At 37.6% G+C, this 19,006-nt stretch overlaps 1 protein-coding gene across 3 annotated transcripts in view; it reads right to left on the reverse strand.

The window, feature by feature from the left end:
• Positions 1-19,006, reverse strand: part of CPQ (carboxypeptidase Q) — a 448,436-nt gene that overhangs the window by 155,710 nt on the left and 273,720 nt on the right. For all 3 annotated transcript variants that reach the window (XM_059165969.1, XM_059165968.1, XM_059165970.1), the window contains one exon: positions 4,649-4,760. In XM_059165969.1, coding sequence (XP_059021952.1) covers positions 4,649-4,760 — 112 coding nt within the window. The remainder of the gene's footprint in view (positions 1-4,648; positions 4,761-19,006) is intronic.

Raw genomic sequence — 19,006 nt, forward strand, 5'->3', positions numbered from 1 at the left:
GGATATTTTTTCTTGATTACTCAAATAATACTTTCTTATTATAAAAAAAAGTAATTCTATATAAAAATATTAAATAAAAAGTGTACATTTCCTGTAGTTTTACAAATCCTCACTTCCCCTACAATCCCAAGATTGTTATTGTCAAAAATTATCTCCTAGTTTTTAATGATGTGAAGGACTAGAGGCTCCACACTCTGCTAGGAATTCTTCATTGTGCCCCCTTTGCTTCAGGAATTTGTATTTATCCTTAGAAAAGAAAGCTTTGATATTGCCTTTGTGAAGATGCCCTGATCCAGCCACACTGTCCTCATCCCTCCTTTCACGAGGTACCCAAAGTCATTTGTACATATTTCAATTAAAGAACATACTTCAACTAAAGAATGGTAATTTTGTGATTCAATGTCTCCCCCACCTCAAGGATTTTGGTGACCATGTCTATTCCTCTTTGGTACAAGGCACCTGGAACACTAACATGCAATCCAGTGCACAATAAAAATTTTCTGAATGAATGAGTAAAGGGATGTATAAAACATGTATTTTTCTAACACATAGACTTTTGAGGCCTATAATAATCACAATTAAGACACTCAGGTTGAAATTTCTCTAGCAAGATGGTTCACATATATTCCATATTTCAACAACTAAGTCGTGCTATTAATTCTGATTTTATTCCTTTGAGTAGGCTCCAAAACTCAAAATTCTAGCTTCACGGAAAATGGTAAAGTTGGAAGAATTTGGGGATGGATGATAGTTTATTTTTTAAGTGTCAAATGAACATTTTGAAGCATAGCATCTTTGGCCATAGGCTTTGTTCACTGACACCAGAACAGTCCAGGAAATGACATTTCAAATAAACAGTTTGAGTCCAGTAAACCACAAACACAAAGAAATTTTCAATAGCACTTCATAGCAAATAACCTTCTGTTGACAGTTACTCGGGAATGACTGATAATATTTGCAAAGCACAAATAACTCTTCTGTTAGATTAATTGGATATAGTTTTAGCTGATGGCCTGGGCAAAAGAGTGTTTCCATTAGAATAGTAAAAGAAAAGAACAAAGGAGAAGAGAAAAGAAGGATGAATCTTAGAATTATATTCCTAAATATCAGAAATCCTCTCTGGACCAGCACTTCAAATTCATGAGCCTCACTAAGGGACTTGGACATGCATGCTGCATGACATGTTGTCCAAGGAACATCAGCCAAAAGGAGTTACTTTCCTTGGAAAAAAGATTGCAATGGAGTTTTCATATTTCACCACTTAAACAGTTTGGGCTTAATACAATTAAGTGTTATAATTATGAACCCATTTCCCAAAGTCCTATTTCTTGATCAAGCATATCAATAATTTTCAAATAGAAGTCGTATGTCACATGTTGGACCTAGCTCTTCACATTAAAACACATAGTCAATCTACAAACAGAAATCTACAATCTAATTTTGACTTTAGAATTAAAGAAAGAGTAAGACTCAATGGGTACACAGGAAGTGAGGTACAAAGTGGAGACTGGGCATTTGACCTAAGCCAGAAGTGGAGGCAGGACGTGACAAGGAGAAATTCAGATGCCTCAAAATGAGAGTTGAAAAAAGTTAAAGGGTCACTGGATTTCCATCATATAAGAGATAGTAGCTTAAATAGTAAAGAGAAAACATTTACCATAGCAGCTGGACCTAGAGTTACGTCAGTGTAACTAACATATTAAGTGAAGAAGTAATATAATTACTAATGGGGATGGGGGTAAAAAATTACCATTCTCCCTTACATAAAAAATATGGTACCGTGAGAGTCAGGCTTACTATATAATAAAAGTTAACATTTATTGAGTACTTGGGTTGGGTCAGGCACTGTTCTAAGTACATTATATGAATAGACTATTTAATTTTCAAAGCAATTCTATGAGATAGAATCTATTATTATCCCAATTTAACAGATGAGAAAACTGAGGCACAGAAAGGCAAAGGTCACATGCTTAATTAGTAAGATGCAGGGCTGGGATATGAACTCAGGCAATCTGGCTCCAGAGTCCTATACATTTTTAACAGTATGCCATGCTGCCTCTTAACACCATCTCAAAAGAATATTACTCTTTGGGGCACCTGGGTAGCTCAGTATGTTAAGCATCCTCTTGGTTTCAGCTCAGGTCCATGGTCTCAGGGTCGTGAGATGGAGGCCCACCTCAGGCTCTGTGCTCAACAGGGAGTCTGCTTGAGATTCTCTCATTCTCCTCCTTCCTATCTCTCTCTGTGTCCCTCCTGACGGCTGTTCTCTCTCTCTCTCTCTCTCTCAAGTAAATAAATAAATATTTAAAACAAAGGAAATACTACTCTTTATTTCAGTTTTATTCATATGTTTACATAGGTTTTCAGAAATCTATAGGAGAGCTAAGTCCTGAATTGAAGGGGACTAGCTACTAGCTATCAAAAGCAACAGAAGTCAGTGTTAGAAAAAGATATGCAATTCACCTTTGCATGGTGTTACATTTATCTATGCAATTGAATCCAACTCAGTTAACAATGATTTAGGGTCTCATGCTGAGTACCAAAAAAGTAAGATTCAAAGCCTAGAGAGGACACCACCTTTTATTCCCATCTAGAGCAGATAAAATACTCTGGAAGCTTACAGTTAAAAGAGATGAAGAAAGTCAAGAACAGAGAGTTCAAATGACCTGCCCAATGTCAAAAAAGGAGTTTGAGGCACAAAGGACACAAACTGCAAATCATATGGGTCCGGTTCTCTTGTTGCTCTACCACTGTTTCTAATCAAGCTGGCTGAACATATCACAATAAAATTAACTTCCTAAATGTGTATCTGGGCCCTAAAAGGAAGAAAATGTTTGATATCTGCCTGTCTCATGTTTGGAACCCATTTCATTCTGGAATGAACAGATTACCAAGGGAGTATTTTAAAAGGAAGGAATAGAGGACTTACATATAATGTCTCACTGATCTTCTCTGAAGAATGTACGTTTTAAAAGGGTTTTAATTGCTGGGCAATTCATCTCTCTCAAACCTCACCCAATTCTAAAACCAGATCTCCATTAGATGCTTACTGGCACCCATATGAACAGGTACCTGTGTAGGTTCCAACACTATTCTACGGGTCTTAAGAAGAGAAGACATGCTTTAAACCTTTTTGTATGTCCAGCTTTTACAAACTGCCTTCACACAGTGGGTGCTCAGTATGAAAGTGATGTCAAAAGTTCGAGTACCTTCAATGTAAGGTTTCCAATGAGCTTGCTTTCTTTCCCCCCAAAATGGCCCTGTATCAGGTCTTTTACTGATTTTCATCAGATCATTTCAGTGGACCAATTTTTTTTTAATTTAATTTAATTTTTTAAATTTATTTATTTTTTTTCAGCGTAACAGTATTCATTGTTTTTGCACCACACCCAGTGCTCCATGCAATCCGTGCCCTCTTTTATGCATTCTTCCACCACCAGCCCTGACCTGCCAAGGGACATTTGGTAATGTCTGGAGACATTTTTGGTTGTTATAGCTTGAGGGAGATGGTACTTACTGCCATCCAGCATATAGAGGCCACGATGCTGCTCAACATCCTACATGAGACAGACCCCACAATACAGAACTATGTAGCCCCAAATGTCAGTAGTCCCAAGGTTAAGAGACACCAGCCTATTTAAAAGGAAAAAAAGCACAACCACCTTTCTATCTCACCAGTTTTAAAACACAACTAAAACATAAATCAAAATGGTACACCAAAGATTTCCCCCAAGCAAGACCATGTCGGGAATCTATTGTTAACATGACCAATCATTTACTGGGCTTATTTATAGGATGAGAAGGGTTCATTAAAAACAAGAAGAAATGCATGAATATAAACACATACGTATTTAACTAAGCAATGGAAAGCCTTCACCAAAGAGGATGTTCTTATCTTTACTGTATCTGAAGCATAGTTACAACATAAAACCTTCTGCTCATGAGGCATTTCACGGCCAGACTGCACGGACTCAGACGTGGGACTTCGACTTCAGATTGTTTCATTATTTCTAACCTCACTCAAAATCTGCCCTTTTGATTAGCACACAAAGAGGAAATGTATGTTTTTTGTTTTCAAAGAGGGTCACCAAAAACCACTTTCACTATTAGCTTTTCCTTTTTATGCCTGTCCATCTTTCTCAAGTCTAGGTTCACCTGGAAGTTCCAATCTTCAGCCTGGGTTCCTTATTGTGGGTAAGGGGATCAAGCCTTCGGTCCCATGTTGCTCTCTCTGACTTCTGCCATGGAAAGACAGCTGCAGTAAAGCTATCTTAACAGCCAGATAATGTCTTTAAGATAAACAAGGAAAAGGAGGCAGGGGGAGCTGCTGACTTTTCTTTGCACTTGGCCATGGTTTCCTTACATAGTCTCTAGCTGATGTGGCTACATTTGCTACAGTTTTATTTGCTTGTTCATTTTCCCTAGCCGCTGATCACATTTGATACTTTGGATGTCTGGCGCACACTTGAATAAAAATTTCTTTTTTAAAGGGGAAAAATTCATTCCTTTCTGAGAATCAACTGACAAAAAACATACAGACTCTTTGAACATATCACAGTAACTTATCTGTTCAGTATTTTGTGTGTTGAGTTAAACATGTCACTACTGAAATCCTTACACATCGGTTAACGACTTTCTAAATATTTACCAAGGTCTTTAATAAGCGAGAGTGCTTCCCATGATATAAAGGCTCCGCCACCATCATCCATGGCGCCCTGCCCAACGTCCCAGCTGTCCAGATGTCCACTGACCAGTACAACCTAGAATAATAAAAAGAGAAAAAATAAAACTAAGCAGAAATGACATCAAAGAGGAAGCATTCACAGTCATTCCAAATACAGATCTAAAACTTTTATATTTTCTTTTCTATTTTTACATCTTAAAAGATCTGTGTCATTACCAGTGGAAAACCTGGTAGAAGGCATTACGGAAGGGGTGGAAGGTCATCTTAATAGTAATAAAAATTCTCACCTTGTACTTCTCTTTATTAATAGAACTTTGAATACTAAAGTAAAATGTTTTATTACTGACCAATGTTTGACAATTTTATTACATGGCTTAAAACATAAATGACATAAAATGGAGCTCAAAATTTCAACCACATTCTCAGCTGCCCCAAATTCTAGCAAACATATAGTAAACACATACTGGATTGAACTCAAATGAAAAAGCGAGAACAATAATTAAGTTTTTAAACAAATGATCGTGCTTTGTGTATTATAAATCACTTTGCTGTTGAATAACTATACTGGAGTTACTAACTGGAGTCTAAACAAACTGCTTTTTTAAAAAAGTTCCATTTACAATAGTGTTAAGTAAGTCTACAGATTGTATTATGAATTTTAAATCACCATAGGTTTAAATGTTTTTCAAGAACCATTAGTAATTCTTTCCAGGAAAATATAAAACACATTTCAATGAAACTAAACTTTATGAAAATACTTTAATTGAAGCAAGTAAAATGATGCTCAGTTAATGGGATACCCATATGCTAAAACTGTATCTTGACCTGTATTTCATATAATATGCAACATCAAATTAGATTAATTACAAATCTAAATAAAGATGTTAGCGGAAAGCATAGAAAAGTTTTGTCAACTTGGAATAGGCAAAGAGCTCTTAAAGCACAAAACATAAAAGAAAAAATAATAAATCCAACTTTTAAAAAATGAGGAATGTCTATTATCAAAAGACCCCAATATATGAGTGAAAAGGCAACCAAGATAATTACAATGCAAACATACAAAAAAGGAACTATACCCAGGTTATATAAAGAATTCCTATCAAACAGAATTCAGAGAGAGCCAGTTGATAAAAAGGGCAAAAGACTTGAACAGACAATGCACAAAAAAAGATATACAAATACTAATAATCATATGAAAGGATACTCGGGTTCACTATTACCAAGTAAATAAAAATTAAAGCACATTCAATATATATCCAGCAAAAGGACTAAAATTAAAAATGCAGAAAATGTCAAATATTGATGAAAGATGGAGTGACTGGAACTTTCACACATTGCTGCTGTGAGTGTAAATGATTACAACCACTCCAGAAAACTGGGTTATCTACTAAATCTGAACAAACACATGCCCGATGCCCCAACAGCTCCACTCCTGTATATTTCCAACAGGAACATATGTGTATATATACTTTCACCAAAAGAGATGTACTAGAATTTTCAGAATGCCCCCATCCCCCTTCCCAAAAGGAAACTATTTAAATGCTTGTTAAACAGCAGAATGAATAAATTGTGTTACCTTGATCAGGAGAACACTACATAGCAGTAAGAATGAACAAACACAATATATCATCAATAGAAATGAATCTCATAAACAATATGAAAAAGGAAAGAAACCAGACACAAAAATAATGTATTGTATATAATTTCATGGATATAAAATATAAAAACAATCAAAACAGGAGAATGAGTGAAAGGTGAGAAGAGTTCGTGACATGAAGGGGCTAATAAGGAGAGCTTCTGAGGTGCGGTCACATTCTGTTGTGCGATCTGGGTCCCAGTTACACAGGTGTGCTCAGTTTGTAAAAAAGCTTACCTTGTTACACACTCAGGATCTGTGTACTTTCTCTGAGAATATTACACATCATTAAAAGGCTTTCAAAAGTTAAGCAGTTTGATGTCTATGTACAACATGAAGTAAGCAAACCAAAGTTGAACTGATCTTGATGAATGAAATAAAAATGCCCCTTGACTTTGGGAAAGCAGGATTTGGGTTCTGAAATATCAGAGTGACCCTTGGTGCTGCCTGTTTCCCTGAGCAGCTGCAGGATCTCCCATTGAGTCTGTACACACACACACACACACACACACACACACACACACAGCCCTGGCCTACATGACTTCACTATAGTCACAAACAAGTACAACGCCTTGTAAGTAACAAGACTAACAAATGGCCATGTAATGAACCCAAATGGATTGTTTCTAAGGAAAGAATAAAAAAAAGAAGAAAGAAGAAACCATGTTGCAATAGCAGGAAATTCTGATTCAGAAGCTGGTGTAATCCCATGTGGGATGAACAAACCAATTAGTCAATGTTCTCACCATCCTCAGAGCCATTTTCCCAATGAAGCTAGAATTACAATGGATTAAAAGTATCAAAAGCTGTTTTAATGAACTTTTTCCCAGTTAACACAAGAGTAACTAAATCAAGGCAGTTATTATTTTATCCCTCGGAATAACTGAAGTTATTTTATAATCACACATCTCTATGTTTCCTAAAATGTCTCCATTGTCCAACCCAGAATTATTAGTTAAATAAATAATTAAAAGATGGGGAAATGATTTTGGATGATGGGAAATGAAATGATATCCCATAAGATAAGGCTTTTGGCATAGTGCTAGAGAAGAATGGTTACAAACCACTTAGATCATGAGAGCTTGTTTTAATATTTAATCAGAAAATATATTGGGGGCCACCATGGGATAGCAGTTATGATTTTGAGACAATATGGGAGCATTTTTAATGAACCTGAGTTTTCCTAATTGTAAGAGCTCTACTACCCTTAGAAAATAATAGTGTCCAAGGTCTCCTTCCTTATTGCAGCCTCACAAAGGACAAATCAGTAAAGCATACAAACTCCCTATGCCTTATGTCAGGGTCAGGCAGAAATGAACATTGCCTAGAATACATTTGTATCTGACTTAGGAAAATGAAATAAAAACGGACTACCTGGAAACGCAGAAAGCTCCAGTTTTGTGAAAAAGAATCGCCTGATAAAAGAGGAATACACAGTCCCTTTCCTGTCTGTTACCTGACACGGGGCCCTTAGCACAGTGACATGGCCTAGAACCTTACCTGCTTGGGCACTGCCCTCTGAGGCAGGCAGAACAATTCCCCACCCTCCACCTCCCTTTTCACCACCATGTCTTCCAAATGCGGTCAAGAGTAAAAATTATTAAAACCATAGCAGCGGCAATAGCAGCCACACTAAAACAGGAAGGAAAAGGGGAACTGTGATGATCTGAAATGAAGGTTGTTATTTGTGAGGCACACATGAGCCCTGACTACCAAAGACTCAGGCCTTGGGGTGGGGGCGAGGGCGGGAGGGGGAGAACCTAGCACAGTAGGGCAGAAATGCAGCCACTGGACACCTGCTACGATGAACAATTCGACTGGCACTGGCTCACAAGCCCCTCCAGGCCAGCTGTGGGTCTGAGAGCAGAGATAAACCAAATCAAGGGTAGACAGAGAGCAGCCTCAAGGACAAGCCCCTTACTTCTTTGTTACTGGTACATACAGAGACACTGAGTGCAAAATAGATTTGCCTGATTCAAAGATGAGTAAGAACATAATCAAAATGGGACATATGAAAAATACGGCAGAACAAGGGAGAGAGAACAGCCTCAGAGCAACCACATTCTTATGAAAACAAGCTAATGCAAGATATTGGAGAAAATGTCACATCTTTGGCATTCACTGCAAGCATTTATTCAACAATTTGTATTGAGTTTCTAGCACAGGTTAGAAATGCAAAAATGAAAAAAATAACTAAGTATTCTATCTTAATGGTATTATCATACTGGTAAGGGAGATGGACAATAAATAAATACATATAAATAAAATACATAAAAAATAAATAAAAATAATGGCAGTTTTAAGTGCTATAAAGGAAAACAAAAACAGGACAAAGGAAGAGAACAGAGAGTGGTGGTGACAGGGAGAGGAAAGATCGTCTGCTTCCTCTTCAACTGGACCGCGGCAGGAGAATTCTGTACCCACCCTAACAGTGAGAGAAATCTAGATAATCTACAAAATCATCACTTTTCAAGGCCCATCAGAGATCTGATTGTGATTCAGCCAGAGGAGCTGAATTCCAGAGGCTAACAAGCTCATCCAAGGAGAGATGGGACACATGAATTGCTTGGCCTTTTACAGCGACAGGAGGAAGAGTGACAACAGATGGAGGTGACAGACAAAACAGGAAAGAAGAAGACAAGGAAAATGTTAACAAATTCTGAAAAGGTGAATGTGGACTAATGTGAGAGTTTAGAATCCCTGAGAACTGCCCCCTGTAAGGCGCCAGGTACCCAATTTTCTAGATCTCTTCCATTGGTCTCCATCAGGTACTCATAAGAATACTGGGAGCAGGCCAGACGCCCAGTGAGAGTTTGCCTCAGTGGTGCAGGAGGGCAGAGAGACGATGACCAGATGCTCTTGGAAGGCAGATGGCAAACATAAGCTGCCTCTGGGTCCCTTCTCTCATAGGAAGCAGAAGTCATTTGCCTCCCTGGGGAAAAGGAGAAACCGGTCCTCCAGGGCAGTCCCAGGCAAAGGGCAGTGGCTAAAGGGCATGGGGTAGAAAACTGCACTCCCACTCTGTACTGTCACTAGGAAAAACATGTATGTCTCCAGGGGCAGTCAGGAAACCTACTCATACCCACAATCATGCACTGATGTAAAGTAGAGTTCTGCGGCCACAGGGTGAGGGGGCCATATGGCAAAGCCTGGCTTCCACAGGGTTGGGGGAGAGCAGTAATGCTGAGAAAGCTCTACTCTTGACCTCAGGCTCACAGAAGGGCAGGAGAACCAAGAAACTGCCCTGTCTCCACAAGGGGCCTGCAGTGAGTAGTAACAAGCACCTCAGTAACGGCTTAGAGCTCAGGGAAGGGCAAGAGCCCAGAGAGAAACACTGGCTGGGGTGCAGACACGTGGAGCTGGCTAAAAGGTGATAAAGTGAGACACCGGAAAAGCTCGTCCAGCAACCCCTACAGAGACTAAAAACAGCACAGCAGCAACCCATGCCAGACAAATGTGAAGTAGGTGAGCACCAATGGTAGGAACAGAAACAATAAAATCCAAACCTAGCTCAGCTATGAAAGATGGACTCAACCACACTCATACTAATGGTTTGACAGAAGAAAAGGCATAATCGCTTTGGGACTCACATACTGCTCACCTCAGGCTCTACTGTTTTTTTTACATATGATATCCAGCATCCAGTCAAAATTATGATGTATTAAATAAGCAAGAAATAAAATGATCCATTGTCAGGAAATACAGTATTCAATATAATACTGCATATCCAAATATAGCCCGGATATTTAAAATATCAGATAAGGTCTTGAAATTATGATTAATATGTGAAAAATCTAGTGGAAAAGATGGGGAATTTCCTCAGAGAGATGGAAACTATATTTAAAAAGTCAAATGGAGGGGCGCCTGGGTGGTTCAGTGGGGTAAAGCCTCTGCCTTTGGCTCAGGTCATGATCGCAGAGTCTTGGGATCGAGCCCCGCATCAGGCTCTCTGCTCAGCAGGGAGCCTGCCTCCCTTCCTCTCCCTCTGCCTGTCTCTCTGCCTACCCTCGATCTCTGTCTTTCAAATAAATAAATAAAATCTTTAAAAAGTCAAATGGAAATGAAAAATATAATTATGTATGTATGGATTAAAGACTTAAATGAAGTAAAAAATTAAAACTTATGTAAGAAAAGAAAATCTTCACGTCTTAAGGGGAAGGGGAGGAGATATTAAACAAAATATTAAAAATGCAAAGCATGAAGAAAATATGCATAAAGTCAACTATGAAAAATGAAGACTTTGTGTTCCTCAAAAGAAATCACAGAATGAGAGGAGGTGCTATAAGTTGGGGGAAGATATTTATTATGCATATACCAAAAAGTGGTTTATATTAAAAATATATAAAGAATTCCTACTATTCAACCAGAAAAGATGAGCAACCCAATAGGCAAATAGAAAAAAGGACATAAATAGGCATTTCACAGAAAAGAAATTATGCATGGACACCAAGCATTTGAAAAGATGATCACCTTCATTATTTGTCAGGGAAACGGAAATTAAATCCTCAATAAAATCCCACTCTGCACCTCTATAAACATAAAAAAAATCTAAATCTGACAATATGAATTCCTGAGAATATGAATTCCTGGCAAGGATGCTTAGCAAAAGGAATTCTCATTCATTACAGGTAGGAGTAGAAAATTGTTAAAACCCTTAGGAAAACTATTAGGCATATCCTTTTTAAAGTTGAGCATATGTGCATCACACACCCCAACAATTTCCCATTAGGTGCATATATTAGAGGAATTCCAGCACTTGAGTTCTTGGAGATGTGGGCCAAAATGGTCATACTGAAGCAAGCACAAGGCCTCAAACCAGAACCAATCCAAATGTCCCTCAACAGAAGAATGGATAAATAAATTGTAGCACAGTCATACAATGGAATATTATAAAGTAGTGACAATGACCTACACCTGCATCTATCAAAATAAATGAATCTCAAAACAAAAAGCAAAACCAAAAGCAGAAACCACAAAAGAGAAGCCTTTGATTCCATTATATAAACTTCAAAATTTGGCTGAACTAAAGAATATAATCTTTAGTAATATATACAAATATAGTAAAATCATGAAGAAAAGCAAAGTAATGGTAAACCAAAATCAGGATAGTTTTTATATCAGATGGGGATTGGGGCAAAGTGGAGAAGATGATCAGAGACGTACATACACTGATGACTCGAATGGGCTTCTAAGACACTGCCAAGTGTTCTTTCTCTGAAACTGAGTGGTGAGAACGTGTGTAATCCTTTCATTGTCATTCTTTATACTGTACACACATGTTAAATAAAGTCTTTTGCAAGTGCAGTATATTGAAGAATAGCAAGAATTATCAGAGATGTACCTTTGAAGGCAGGTAGTTCAGATGGTTTCATAAGCGAGTTCAAACAAACATTACAGGTAACATATATCTCACTCTAATTCAGCTGTTGCAGGCAAAGAAAAAATATGGAAAATGTATTTATTTACAATTTACATCAATATTTACAATTTACATCTTGATTCTAAAACCTGAAAAAGATAGGATCCCCCTTAAAACCAACTAGAGATCAAAGATAAATGTAAAAATCGAAAATACTTGTATTGAAAAGTTGTGATAATGGCTTAATGGTCTCCAAATGCCCATAGCAAATGGAAATTATATATATACCAGATATGCTAAAAAGGGCCACTATTGGCTCACACTTATCTTCTTGGCATGCTCAGTTTTTAACATTCTGCATTTTAAATTGTGAGTTGTATAGGTGTATATCTAAACATGACTTTAGTTCTTATTGATTGATCCTTAATAAACGGGATGCCCACTTAACTATGAAGCATGCTTCACTTTACAATGAATATTTCGCTCAATCAAAAACCAGAAAGACAACTATTCAGTGTTTTTATTTTTTTGATTTTGTGATGTTTTGCTTTGCTTGTAGCTCCTTCATTCTCTTGGTCTCATTTTATTTGGTTTATTTTAAGAGGTAGTGGGAGAAGTATCAGGGTTGCAAAGTTCATGGCCTGGTGCATTGCCAGACACAGGAAATCCCCAATCCAATTTTCAACAACAAAAATCATTAGATAGTTGAAAAATATGACCTACAAAAAAAAAAAAAAAAGGAGGAAAAACCCTGTCATTATTTGGCTTTAGAGAAGAAGCCAAGAAGTGATCTAATAATGGGCTTCAGCCATGACGGGCCCATCTGTGGAGGGTATGAGCAGCAAAAGGTACAGTAAAGGAACCAGTTCTGACTTGCAGCAGTGACCGTGACGGTCGTAGACAAGATCAAGAATTTTCTGATGGAAGGCTTTTGTAGAAGTTTAAAAAAAAAAAAAATGGCTAACAGGGAAAAGGTTATGGAAAACTTCATTCCTGGGAGGATTTCTAAGACAGGATACATTCTTAAGTCTTACATGGAAATCTAACTACAAAGAGATAAAATCTTTCAAGATTCCACCTAGTCCAATATTCCATGTCAGTTCTCAAGAATTCTACTTCTATTCTAACCACTTTAAAGGGAGAAACTGGCCTTTGAAAAGTCTCCATAACCTCAACAGACTTTTCCCTGAGCATCTCCTAGATCTCTGCCAAGGTCTTCCCACAATTTAGAATGTGAACACAGGTGGGCAGGCACTTCTCAAGAAATCCATGTTTTCATAATCCTTGCCAGAGACAAAGCCTTGGCTTTCAGAGGACAGTTGCTGAATGTATTGTGCTATTGCCCAATACAGACAAAAAGGGACTATGTTTGAACGAATATTGTCCTCCCTAATGAACAGACTAGGTGGTCTATGAATAAAGCTAGGCTCCTGACACACAGGGTGTGTTCAGAGGCAAAACAGCAAACATCTGAGCTCCTTTTGAATTAATTTATATTCAAGCTTTATTTAGTGAAACTGTGGGTGTTGATTGCTTACAGGATACAGACTTCTTTCACAAGAAAATGAACCACCTGTCCAATGCTCTCTCACCACCACAGCTACTCTTGAAAGCAGCTCTTTCTATTCCTTGAGTGTTCCTTCTTACATGTGCAGGGCACTCCGATTGGCTTCATAAAAGAAAGATTATGCCTGTTGCTAGTTGAATAGTCCAAGCACATTGCTGATATCTGAAAACAGGACAAGAAGGACCTAATTTATTTGTGACTCAACCAAGGCTTAGGTAGATTTATAAATGTGATTGCAGGGTACTTGGAAGAAATGGCTGAAACTGATTCAAGATTGACTTGTGGATCAGTCACAGAAGAGAGTGTCTATGGAAGGAAATCGTTCTGATTAAGTGAAGGTAAGTTTCATCCAGAAGTCATGATGGCTGCAAATGGAGATAATATTTTAAGTGAAAGAACGATGTTCCTGAATCCTAAGCAACCACAGAATATGTTGTCTCACTTGAGAGGATGGGAAGAGCAGAAAAGTTGAATGGCAACACTGTACTTGAACTTCCTCAAGGGAGGAAAGGGGGGCAGAGATTAGGCAATTTCTATTTCAAGAGTGATCACCTTTCCCATGGTCAAATTCAACTATGGTACAAGGCACAGCTCTAACTTCTCTATTCTGACAGCCATTCACTCACCACTATGTTCTAGGCTTTTGTTAGACATGATGCATAAGACCAAAAAATAAAAAAATAGAAGCATTTGGTACTTTGGTACCAAATTTTCATTTTTCAGTTGAGACAAGCTAATAGAGAAAAATGGGGACCAAGTTGTTGCCGAAGAAATGAAGTGAAGGGAAGGGAAGAAAAGAAAGAAAAGGAAGGGAGAGGGGAAAAAGAAAAAAGGAAAAGAAAAGGGAGGGGAGGGAGTGCGGAAGGGAGGGGAAAAGAAACTTTCTGACTTGATTTTTTTTTTTTTTTTTTGCCATTTAGGCAAAAAAAAAAGGATTCTTTTGTCCCCTAATGTTTTATAAAATCCCAGAAGGCTATGAAACTTAGAGTGCTGTTTTTGATGTTTGTTTGTCTATTGATTATGGAAAGTTTCTCAATTCTTTAACCTTATGTGATCTTCTGAACACTGTCGACAGAAGTCAGTCTGCAAGATCAGCTGAAAGCTTCTGTCTCTACAAAATTCTGTGGCTTCCAGCTCTGGACCTATTTGATGAACCATGAGAAGAAACTGAATAACCGACCAGGGGTTCCTAACCAAAAACCAAAAAGAAACTGAATAACCGACCGGGGTTCCTAACTGTCACATTGAAAAGCACACTGAGGCGATACAATAAATTCCTCCTCTACCACCAGTTCCCATAAAGAGAAAGACAAATTAGCAAGGATTAGTAAACAGATTGACTTCTGTGAAGTTTTTCCTTAGTAGAAAGAACTTTTGTTTGAGGACAAGGTATTTTTAGTTACTTTGTGAATGATTAGGAAAGGAAGGAGGGAGGGAGGTGGTCTGGGAGGGAGAAAGCGAAGCAAAATTATAACTAGCACAAAAAAGAGGAGATGAGGTAGAAGACAGAGTAGAAGGCAAAATGACTGCAAAGAAGCTTTGGCAAGGCAGGGAAAGTAAAGAGAAATTAAATCCAGGTCAAGACATGAACCCAGGCTTGTGTCCAGTTGCTGAGGCTCACATGACAAAATTAAGAGAAATCGTTCCACCTTGTGCTGATGTGCGTTAGCTTGATGTCTCCATGGGTGTGGCGAAGACAAGGTAAACTGAGGAGTGGGAAAGAGGCTTTGAGAAATACCAATCTTCCATGATAGCCTACGTATTTTAAATCACAGTTACCTAAATTATTTCTACCTCAAACATCCAAGTTATTTTGTTAGCTCCTGCCTGCCAGGTCCTGGAGCAGGCAGTGGGGAGTCAGAAGCCAACCATCCCAAGTCCAAGACTTTGGCAGTGAACTCTAGGATAGCTGTATAGCTTCTAATGATATTAGCACCTGAAGACAACTTTAATTTTGATGTATAAATTATAGCTTAAATAAAAGACAGGCAAATAATGTTATAGATGCTCCTAATAGAGGACTTTTCAGTGATCTATTTTTACCTTCAGGACACGATGTCAAGAAACCAGGCTTACTTTGAAAGATTCCATGTCTGTACAGGCAGCAAGCTTACTGTCCAAACACAGTGCTTCTGGTCTTTAGAACTGTCGTCATATTTGAGCTCATACACTCTCAGCCAAGTTCCTTTAGTTAATAATCTCTGCATTCACACTCTAGGAACATGCCAAATTTCCATTGGTATACATTGTTTTGGGCAGCAGCAAATACTGAACATTTTATTTTATTGTATCTTTGTGCAAAAGAATACTATTTTTCCCATTAACTCTGATTTGGTCTTATTTTTTATTGGAATTTTCATGTCCAGAAAAAAAAAACAGAATATTTTTTTTTTAAACTAGTATTGTACCTAATATAAATGTTAGGAGAGACAGAGAAAAGTGTATGTTGTGTATATTTACCCAAAATGAAAAACTCTTCCTTTCCACTTAAAATATAATAAATTGAAACTTACCTTCAATATTCACAAATAACATATGTACATGAAGAAAAGAAGTAATAATTTTAGTCTCACAAGACTAGCCATTAAAGGCTAAATAGCTGATTAACCTCCTAATATTTGTATACCACAAATCAAAACAAATAATCCAAAAGTGATTCTTTTCTAAGTCCAAACTAACTTGAAACATGGTTATGCTTTGCACAACACAGAAGACTTCTCTTCTGCCCTCTTAAAAGTGAACTTCAAGTATAAGGAATAGAAGCAGCCTCAATGTCATAATATTTGGTAATGGCAGACCTATTGGACAGAAAGGTATAAAAATTGACCCTAGGGACTCAGAGCCCATGAGGAATGACTATTTAAAAAAAATAATGAGAATACAGGGTAATTTTCAGAATATAACAGAGACCACAAAGGATAATGAATAGCATAGCGTTCTTCTCTCCAAAATGCAATTAATTGAAATGAAAGAACATCATGATAAAAGAATGCTCAATGGATGTTGTGACATTACTGTCACACTGCAGACTCAGATTTTTCAATGTCAACACTTAACGAGATTATATCTATATTCTCCTAAATATTTTGGCTTGTCACGAGTTTATATTCTCATCAATTACATGCTGGTTGCAGCCATGTGTTTTGAATAATTGATCATATACCTTGGGAAAAGAAAGGAAGGAAGGGAAAAAGGGAGGGAGGGAGACTCTTTTCCCTCAATTGTGCATTTTTTAAAGAAACAAAAATACTAATAAAAACAGATGTTTATTAATTTAACTTGTATTTTATCAGCACAAACAGTATATTTCAATAGACTATAAAATTAGAGCAAGATTAAAAGAAATAAAAAGTACAGTTCTCATGAAGTTATATTTGTCCTAAGTGTTAGCACTTGTTTAACTTAAGTCAGCTCTGGTACAATCTCATACAATATTTTCTTCAATACCTTGGAGATATACTTTATGAATTTTAAAACGATAAAAATATAGGATGGATCATCAATATGTTCAACAAAATAATCAAGATCCTAAAATGTCATCCTGAAACAGAAATAACAGCTTATAGCCAACAAGATAATTCAGCAGGGATAAATATGAAAGCGTACCCTGTACTTTGAGATGGTGGGTTAGTCTACGGCCATACCACCCTGAACGCGCCCGATCTCGTCTGATCTCGGAAGCTAAGCAGGGTCGGGCCTGGTTAGTACTTGGATGGGAGATGGTGGGTTAATGGTAGTTCATCTGGGGACACTCAGAAAATTCAGGTGGGCCTAAGCATATTGAGCGGACAGTATGTTTCAGCTACGGAAAGTATTAATGAAAGTTTAGAATCTGTTGATAGAAATATGGATTCTTATTATGTAAAGTAATACTCCTACTTAAATTAATCAATTACATATTCCTCTCTTTTTTGTGGTTAGTCAGATACCTATGGAGACCTTCCAGAAAACAGACTGTGATTGGAGAAGAGCTGTCAGGATTCTGTATTGTCTGGAAATAGCATTGTTTGAAGAGCAACTGCATATGTTACCCTGGGGGAAAAGAAGGTTTAAAAGGGCTAGACGCTTCATCTATAGGAGAAGTGAACTTGCTCAGACGGTAAACCAGGCTAGCAATTGGAGGGTGCAGGCAGACAGATTTCAGCTCAGTAGAAGAATAAATCTGAGAAGTTCAACAAGGGAACAGGAGTCTGCAGAGGAGTAAGCTCTCAAGCAGTGTTCAAGCAGAAGTGGAAGGAACATCTGTCAGGTAAAGACTGGATACCTGACCTCACGTGGGAGTGGGCACAGAGCCAGATAATGTCCAAAGGCACTGTCAGCTCGAAGATTCCATGATTCTAAAAGAAAAGTGGGCTTATCTTGGCCATTATTCAGTGAGAGCTGTTAATGATATCAATGTTTTTTCTACTATAAATTTCTATTATCATGGTTTTTCTTCAACTGAACTCGGAATAAAATTGTATTTTATTTATATTACTATATATTATAGTTATGTTACTAGTAATATTTATTCTTAAGGAACTATGACATACCAAAAAGAACTTTTTATGACTTAAGATTTGCCTTCTTGAATTGGAGCATGCTGCACCAACTTCTATTGGAACCTAGGGGCATACTGTGGGAGGCATAATAATTATAATCACTGTCAATATCAACCTTTAGGGGAGGACTCCACAACCTATAGTTTCCTTTGGAAATCCATGATGGACTGTCTTTTCTTCATATGCATAAATATTCTCAAAGATATTTTTGTATTTTTTACATCCATGGGTGGAAAATTCAATAACTTCACCATCCCCGCATGGTACTTCCCTTTATCTGTCCTAATATAATACATAAAAATCATGCCTTTGTCGACATTTCTAACTTTTTTTCTCTGTAGAGTGAAGGTTGCTGTACTCATTATAATAGTCTCATCATACCATTTTGATGGTTCCTTTTGAACTTTCTCCAATTAGATTTTGGAGCTGTAACAATCAAACTTACAATGTATATATAGATAACATAACTTTTTGTGTACCATATAGAAACTATAACAACCTTCCTGGTATTTCCCAGAATTTGCTTATTTTCTTTACTTGCATAGAATTACATAACTTAAGAAACCTCCAATGACCCTGGATTCCTTCTCAGCCTCCTATGCTAGAATGACCTTAGGAAATTATGGCCAACACTCTGCCTTTACACAGAAAACTGTCCAAGTGGCAGGGCCTGAAAGCAGAACCTTGGGCTTCCCACACAGAGCTAAGGGTTATTTCCATCCTGCCCCTCTGCCTGCTTCATAAAAAACAATGCAGAGACTACTTTTGATTGCTTTTCTCTAATGCATTAGCTTTTACTTGACAATGCTGAAAATTAATCTGCTACTTTTTGCCTACACACATAGTCTAAAGGGTTTTTTCAACAATTTATCCCTATCAGCTTGACATGGGCAAGTTATTTAACCTCTCTAAGCCTTATTTCTTTATTTGTAAGTGGGAATAACAACACAAACCCAGCCTTAAAGTGTGTTGTGAAAATGAAATGAGATGACATAGTAGCTTCATCACCGTCAGTCACTAGGCACAATGGACTCCTTACACCGCGGTAGTTACGGTACTGGTTACACTGTAATTACTGTAAGATAACTTCAAACACTGCAAACAGTTCTCTCCAGGAAAGACTCACCTGGGGCGTTGGAGAGTGTAGTAGATTTCACCCACATTGCTTTAGCAGACACAGCTTTAGGGTACTATGTGCTGCTAGCTTGAATTAAAGGAA

This window comes from Mustela lutreola, chromosome 3 (assembly GCF_030435805.1).
Source record: "Mustela lutreola isolate mMusLut2 chromosome 3, mMusLut2.pri, whole genome shotgun sequence".
NCBI lineage: Eukaryota > Metazoa > Chordata > Mammalia > Carnivora > Mustelidae > Mustela > Mustela lutreola.